This window comes from Sapajus apella, unplaced genomic scaffold (genome assembly GCF_009761245.1).
Source record: "Sapajus apella isolate SASKATOON/1434 unplaced genomic scaffold, GSC_monkey_1.0 scaffold68, whole genome shotgun sequence".
Classification (NCBI taxonomy): domain Eukaryota; kingdom Metazoa; phylum Chordata; class Mammalia; order Primates; family Cebidae; genus Sapajus; species Sapajus apella.
In genome coordinates, this window is record NW_022437008.1 from 4829607 (window position 1) to 4837529 (window position 7923).

At 45.3% G+C, this 7923-nt stretch overlaps 1 protein-coding gene across 14 annotated transcripts in view; it reads left to right on the forward strand.

Moving 5' to 3' along the window:
* The first annotated feature begins 873 nt into the window (after nt 1-873).
* ZNF382 (zinc finger protein 382) overlaps nt 874-7923 on the forward strand; it is a 27002-nt gene continuing 19952 nt past the window's right edge. The window contains exons 1-4 of one of the 14 annotated variants that reach the window (XM_032249388.1): nt 874-2127; nt 4647-4720; nt 6884-6917; nt 7319-7470. In XM_032249388.1, the coding sequence (XP_032105279.1) occupies nt 7332-7470 (139 nt within the window). In that variant the 5' untranslated portion in view covers nt 874-2127; nt 4647-4720; nt 6884-6917; nt 7319-7331. The other 13 variants (XM_032249398.1, XM_032249392.1, XM_032249387.1 and 10 more) reach the window with 13 other exon arrangements.

Consider the following 7923-nt stretch of genomic DNA (forward strand, 5'->3'; position numbering starts at 1 on the left):
AAAAAAAAAAAAAAAGGCCAGGCACGGTGGCTCACCCCTGTAATCCCTGTAACTTTGGGAGCTGGAGGTGGGTGGATCACCTAGGAGTTCCAGATCAACCTGGCCAGCATAGTGAAAGCCCATCTCTACTAAAAATACCAAAAAAGGCCGGGCGCGGTGGCTCAAGCCTGTAATCCCAGCACTTTGGGAGGCCGAGGCGGGTGGATCACAAGGTCAAGAGATCGAGACCATCCTGGTCAACATGGTGAAACCCCGTCTCTACTAAAACTACAAAAAATTAGTTGGGCCTGGTGGCGTGTGCCTGTAGTCCCAGCTACTCAGGAGGCTGAGGCAGGAGAATTGCCTGAACCCAGGAGGCGGAGGTTGCGGTGAGCCGAGATCGCGCCATTGCACTCCAGCCTGGGTAACAAGAGCGAAACTTCGTCTCAAAAAAAAAAATCCCAAAAAAAAAAAAAAAATTAGCCAGGCATGGTGGCAGGCACCTGTAATCCCAGCTACTGGGGAGGCTGAGGCAGGAGAATCACTTGAACCTGAGAATCAGGTTGCAGTGAGCCGAGATCGCACGATTGCACTCCAGCCTGGTCAACAAGGGCAAAACTCTGTATCAAAATAAAAGGGTGAGGGGGAAGCTTTAGAGGAAGAAATCCTAGTCTTGGGTCCTCAATATCATATCTTCCCAGAACCCTGCCTTGGGAGCAAAACTTTTTGAGCAATTCCAGCTCTAACATCTCAATATCAAACACAAGGCTGTGCATATTAGAACACAGCCTTGTCCGTATGAAACACAAGGCTGTGCTTTTTCAGTTGGAACCTTCATTCTGGATCTAACATCCAACTTCCCCTTCGATCACCATTTGACTGCACGCTGCAATGTGGTTATAAGGTGAAATGACTGAGGCAATGAGAGAAATCCCAGTACAACAAACTCCAAGAAACCACGTTAACTTAAAATTGGCCCCAGGGGTTGGCGAGGCTGCATGCCACTGTGTATTATACATTATGAAAGCAACAGAGGCCATGCTTTAGACAGAAGGTCTCGGAGTCTTCCATAGACACAGATCAAGACACCCGGGGATCTTGTCCGCGTATTCCTGAGCTCCAGAACTGCAGCAATCAAACTCTACAAAAGCTGCACCGGGCCAGTTTTGATCACAGTCTCCAGTGGGTCACAACAGCACTGCCACAGGATCACTGGTCACAGCATGACACATTCACAGTCACCGTTCAGCTCCGTCACACTCACGGCCCCGCCCCCACTCGGTCGGGCGGGCCCAATCGGGGACTGTCCAGGGCCTCCCCCGTGTGCAAACACCCCTGGCCCGTCACAGGCGCGCCCACTCACAATCACACCACACACGAACGCAGCTACAGAACCGCACACACAAACACAATCACACACTCCTCCTCCCCAGCAGGTGACCTGCACACAGCCCTAGGGCTTCTGCCTCCACAAGCCCCATCCGCGTCCCAGGAACCCGGGTCCCCTGCCGTGAGCTCCTCTCGCATCCAGACCGGGTCACCTCAACTCACCACACGGAAAACGACTGCCAGGTCAACGGAAAAGGGAGCCGGGTCCTCGGAGAAGTGTAGTCTCAACCGGAATAGTGCCGCCGTGGGTGCAAACGGCGGGGAGCGCAGTGGCAGGCACCGCTCGGCGCTTAACTGCCCGCCCCGAAGACTCCTGGGAACTCAGGCCCACGCGCGAGTGCGCAGGCGCAGACGACTAACCCTGGGCCGGGGGTGAGGCTCGGTGGGTGCCAGGGGTGCTGAGGAGGCCGAGGAGGGCACTAGGAGCTCCGATCCGGAAGAGCCGTCTGAGGACGCGGAACCAGGTGGGGAGGCCAGGGAGGTAACCAAGAGTCCGAGCTGGACCCGGTAATTCTGAGGAGGGAAGCGGGACCGCGGTATCCAGACGCTGCGATCTGTACTAGCCGGGCCTCGGGCGTGGTCCGTGGGCGTGACCTTGAGGGTGACCCAGAGCGAGCTCCGCTAAGGGGGATTTTGCGCATTCTGACCCCGCGGAAGCGCCGTCGCTGGCGGCGGGTTCCCGCGCAGAGCGGGCGCTGCGTGTGCGCGCGCGCGCGCCGAATGGGGGTGGCCTGCGGCGCCCAACCTGCTGCATTTTAGGTGTTTGCCTCTTTGGGATGTTGCGGCCGATTGCGTGTGAAAAGTGGACGGAGTCGTGTTGCTGCGCAAGGTTTCCTCTGCATGTGTCTATTTTTAGATTAGGTGTGAGTCGCATTTGAGACTGTCTGTTCGTGTGGAGAATTGAAAGTGATTTGTGAATGTGATTGTGACTTTGCCTAGAATCGTGTTAGCTGCTGTCTGAGGTTGTGAATGGACAAGTGGGGCCTGTAGGTTGGTGGTTCTCTGAAGGATGTTTGACTGTGACTCTGCATGTGTTTGTAACCTACCTGATGGTTTTGTGTCCTTGGCAACCTAAATATTTGAATGATTGAGGAACTCTATTATGACCATGGCTAGTTGGTTATGTAAGATTTGATTATCTGAATAGTAGCCATCAAGCCTGCCTCCAAAATTGTAACTAAGTAGCAATTTACCAAATAAAATAGTGGTAACAGTATGAGGGGAAGAGGTAATTTTCATAATTCCCAGATGCTAAGATTCATTACCTGGAAAAACCATATTAACTAAAACCAATATGTTGAAAAGAATAGCGTTCCATTAGGGACATGCAGGAAAAAAAATTAAGAAAACAAAACCAATTTTACCATAACTACCACTTTTGTTGTTGTTGTTGTTTGTTTGTTTTGAGACACAGTCTTGCTTTCACCCAGGCTGGAGTGCAGTGGCATCTCTGCTCAATGCAACCTCTGCCTCCAGAGTTCAAGCGATTCTCTTGCCTCAGCTTCCCAAGTAGCTGGGATTACAGGTGCCTGCCACCATGCCTGACTAATTTTTGTGTTTTTGGTAGAGATGGGGTTTCACCATATTGCCCAGGCTGGTCTCGAATTCCTGACTTCAAGTGATTCACCCCCCCTTGATCTCTCAAAGTGCTGGGATTACAGGTGTGAGCCACCATACCTGGCATACCTACTACTTTCAACACTTCTTTATGAGGGAGGTTTCCTACTCCCTCAGGCATGCTAAGCTAATAAAAAGTATTTGATACTTTTTAATAAGTCCTGTCTCATTGTAATAATTAAAATAGTTATTTTGTGGTCAGGACATCGTGGCTCACCCCTGTAATCCCATCCCTTTGGGAGGCTGAGGCGGGCAGATCACCTGAGGTCAGGAGTTCGAGACCAGCCTGACCAACATGGAGAAACCTTGTCTCTACTAAAAATACAAAATTAGCTGGGCATGGTGGTACATGCCTGTAATCCTAGCTACTTGAGAGGCTAAGGCAGGATAATCGCTTGAACCTGGGAGGCAGAGGTTTCAGTGAGCTGAGATCGCACCATTGCACTCCAGCCTGGGCAACAAGAGTGAGACTCTGTCTCAAAAAAAAAAAAAAAACAAAAAAACTTGTCAACTATACTATACCACTTCAGTGGTGTGATACAGGTGACTCAATAAGGAGATGAAGTAGATAAATTAAATAGAAAGGGCAGAAACCGTCAAGTATAAAGGGAATATACTATATATGATAAAGATGGCATTTCACATCAATTGAGGAAATGTGGATTATGCAATATGTGGTATTGCTAAACCACAAAACATAGGGGAAAAGTATCTTCACAAGGCGAAGACCCTTTAACAGTCATATGAAAAAGAAAAGTTCTTTTCAATCTAAAATAGATAAAGGGTTAATTTGTTACATTAAAAAAACAGAAGATAATATCAGCTAATTAGGAAATAAAAAGCCAAGAGAAAAACGAGCACACTCTAAGGAGATGCTGTTGCAGAAAAGAATGCCTTTAAACTTATTAAAAAGAAGCTTATTTTCAGCCTGCAATCCCAGCACATTGGGAAGCTGAGGCAGGCGGATCACTTGAGGTCAGGAGTTCCAGACCAGCCTGGCCAACATGGTGAAATCCCGTCTCTACTAAAATTACAAAAATTAGTCAGGCGTGGTGGCGGGCACCTGTAATCCCAGCTACTAGAGAGTCTGAGGCAGGAGAATCACTTGAACCTGGCGGGGGCAGAGGTTGCAATCAGCCAAGATTGTGCCACTGTACTCCAGCCTGGGCAACAGAGCCAGACTCTGTCTCAAAAAAAAAAAAAAAAAGATTATTCTCAACTGCAGTATAGACCAGATAGGCAAATATTTAAAAACTGTCAACTGTCTTTATCAGGGGTTGGGAAGATATTCTCATGCACTGCTATCAGTGCAAATTGGCAAAAAGTCCATAAAGAACCATTTGGAAATATACTGTAAACCTGTGTTTAATGGGAGATAGAAGGCAGAGCTGCAGAGGAAAAACATGATGTTTCCTGTCTTGAAGCTATAACAGGTTCCCCAGAAGCCTGTCTACCTTACCAAGAGACTAGGTTTCTGGTGTTTGTGAAGGAGCAGGATTTGTCCATTTTCCCACTAACCACCATCCTGGACATCTAAAGGGTACACAGGGTAGACAAGTCCTAAAATAGTGAACGTTCATGCAGATTTAACTGAGTTATTCTGGGAGTTCTAGGTCAAGTATGGTCTCAAATACTTTTATCCTCCATCTTTGCTTTCTCAGAACTGTTCCCTTTTCCAAAAGAAGAGCTCAAAAGAGAAGGTTCATCTCTTAGAAATCTCAAAGCCATGTCTCAGGTGAGATGATGTTTCCTCTTTCTGAAATAACTTTTTTTTTTTCATGGTATATGAACATGAGCTTCCCTATCCTTTAACCTTCCTGGATATTGGGATTTGCTTCCGTGAAACTAGTCTTCAGTCAGGGCCCAGATTAGGATGAGGCTGGCAAGTGGCATGAGGTGAAATACTTTAGGGATACTCTCAGGTCTGTGCCTTCCTAAATTTTCATTTCTAGGTGCCTTACCTGCCTCACCCTATTCCCAGCCCTGTTCAGAATTTCTCCATTCCGACCAGATCAACATAAGCCTTCCCCAAGTGCACCTTCTAATTGTACATTCATTGGGTGCGTCATTCATCATCTCGCTTCTCGGTCTTCTCACAAACAAACTGCTGGAACAGAAAGGTATTGTCTTGATTTAAATGGGAATATCTGGCTTGAATGAATTTAACTTGTCCTGATGCGGATTTGAGATCTAAGTTGTAAGTAGTCAAAAAGCAGACATGGAAAAAAAAAACCTTGATTTTTTCTGCTAACCTAAATTTTGCAATGATACGATGGGAAATAGAAGTGACAGATCTTAGCATTAGTTTGTGGAAAGATGCCCTGCTTTATGAGGTGTTTAGGATAGCAATTTGTGGGCAAGCATGTAAAGGAAACAGGTTTTGCGTTCCTTCTCTCTGATCTTCCTGTTTTATTAATGTCTGCCAGCCGTTCTTCCAAATTGTGGCCTGCCAGTGAAAACCTTTCCAGTATTCCAGTGCTGTTAGAGATTTGTTACTTTCTTTTTAGTCTCTTCTAATTTTATATGCGGGTGCAGGAGAAGGAAATGCATTCGGCAGGCCACACTTGGAAAACTCTCTTGTTGATCAAACAGTACTTTGTCTTTTTTTCCTATCTTTCAGAAAATTCCTCTTTAGCCGGGCATGGTGGCTCACGCCTGTAATCCCAGCACTTTGGGAGGCCGAGGCGGGCTGGATCACCTGAGGTCGGGAGTTCGAGAGCAGCCTGACCAATATGGAGAAACCCCGTCTCTACTAAAAATACAAAATTAGCCAGGCATGGTGGCACATGCCTATAATCCTAGCTACTTGGGAGGCTGAGGCAGGAGAATTGCTTGAACCCAGGAGGTGGAGGTTGCGGTGAGCCGAGATTGTGCCATCGCACTCCAGGCTGGGCAACAAGAGTGAAACTTCGTCTCAAAAAAAAAAAGAAAATTCCTCGTGACCTCATCTACCAACCTTTAAAGTACTGGCTTCCCCAAATGCTAATTGGTTCTCTTCTCTTCACAGTCTCTTTTTCTCTATGCACAATCAGATTCACTCTGAAGTCTACACTTAGTCTGATTCTAGTGACTCTCAAATACCCTTCTCCATTCTAGACCTCTGTACAGAGTGTCAGAACCATATATCCAACCTCCAATAGCTATCACCACCTGTATGTTCCACAGACACTTAAAGTACATTTCCAAGGTTTGCCTCATTACTTCCTTTGGTACAGCCTGCATTTTCTTCTGTTTCCCATTTTCACTTTATAGTCCCAGCAGCCATGCATTTGCCTATGCAAATAACATGCCTGTATCTTTTCCACTGTACAGCCAGTTTACGACCATCTCTGTTGTAATGGTGGTCGTGTAGGAGTCGTTATCGTCTGTCAGCCTGCTGATACTACCTAAATCTAGGAGTCATCTCTAACCATAGTTACTTAATTGTTATTCCCACCTAACATACATTAAGCCTTCCCCAGTCTTAGGGAACATTGCCTCAAAACTTTTATCACATAACATGTATGTCAACTTGTTTATTCATGTTCTTTATGTTCCTTAAAGCAACAGACTCAAAGTAGGGCATGCATCACAGTAGAATATACAAGATAGTATACTGGAAGGAAATAAAATACTAACAGTTTACATTCATTCAAGAGCAGTAATCATTAACAATGTAAATTTTCCTAAATGACTACTGATGGTTTGTAAATAGCTACAATGTTGGGAATATGTTCAGTACATCTTTAAGACCACTGCTCTGTAGGAAAAAAATCTAGTATCATGTCATAATATTCCCACTGCCTACTCCATATGTCTTTTCCTTCTTAGAACTCAAAGACTGTTTCCTAACATACTGTACCTTTTGCTATTTCCTGATTTACTAACTGGTTTTTTTCTCCCCATGAATTTTTAAAAGCTGATGCCCTGTATTCCTACAAAACAAATTCATTGTGAGTACAAAACTTTTATGTCCTCAATGAAGCCTCAGAATACAAAATGAAATTTTTCTTTGCTTTGTGATCCTTTACCTTGTACGTATTTCTGTCATTGCATCTATAAAACCTACTAAGTGCATGTATTTACATGTATGCCTCTCTCTTAGTCTGTAACTTCTCATGAGCAGGGTCAGGATTTTATTCATTTTGGTCTATCAGGCAACCAGTCACATTCAGGACAAATAGTGTGATCTCAGTATGTTTAGTATGAGATTATGAGTAAATACAGATGGATATATTTTCAGAGAGAATTTTATACAATATAAAACATAAATTAGGAAACTAGTCTGACCAGTAAACATTGTCAGAACTTAGGTCTCCAACATCTAGTTCTCACCCATTTCCGATCACTTCAGGATGAACTAGAGTATGCCCTTACAGGGATCAGTGTCATTCAAGGATGTGACTGTGGACTTCACCCAGGAGGAGTGGCAACAACTAGACCCTGCTCAGAAGGCCCTCTACAGGGATGTGATGTTGGAAAACTATTGCCACTTCATATCTGTGGGTAAGAAACACTCCTTGAATCTTTCAGTGTCATGCATCTCCTTCCATGAATTCCTGAAACATAGAACTATCAATTTCAGGGATTAGAGGTGATGAATCCATTTTTTTTTTTAGCAGAAAATATGATTATATCACTGGACTCAGTGGCTCACACTGTAAACCTAGCACTTTGGGAGGCCAAGGTGGGTGGATTACTTGAGGCCAGGAGTTTGAGACCAGCCTGGCCAACATGGTGAAACCCTGTCTCTGCTAAAAAGTACAAAAAATATCTGGGTGTGGTGGCACATGCCTGTAATCCCAGCTACTTAAGAGGCTGAAGCATGACAGTCACTTGAACCTGGGAGACAGAGGTTGCAGTGAGTCGAGACTGCACCACTGCACTCCAGCCTGGGTGACAGAGCGAGACTATCTCAAAAAAAAAAAAAAAAAAAAAAGGCCGGGCGCAGTGGCTCAC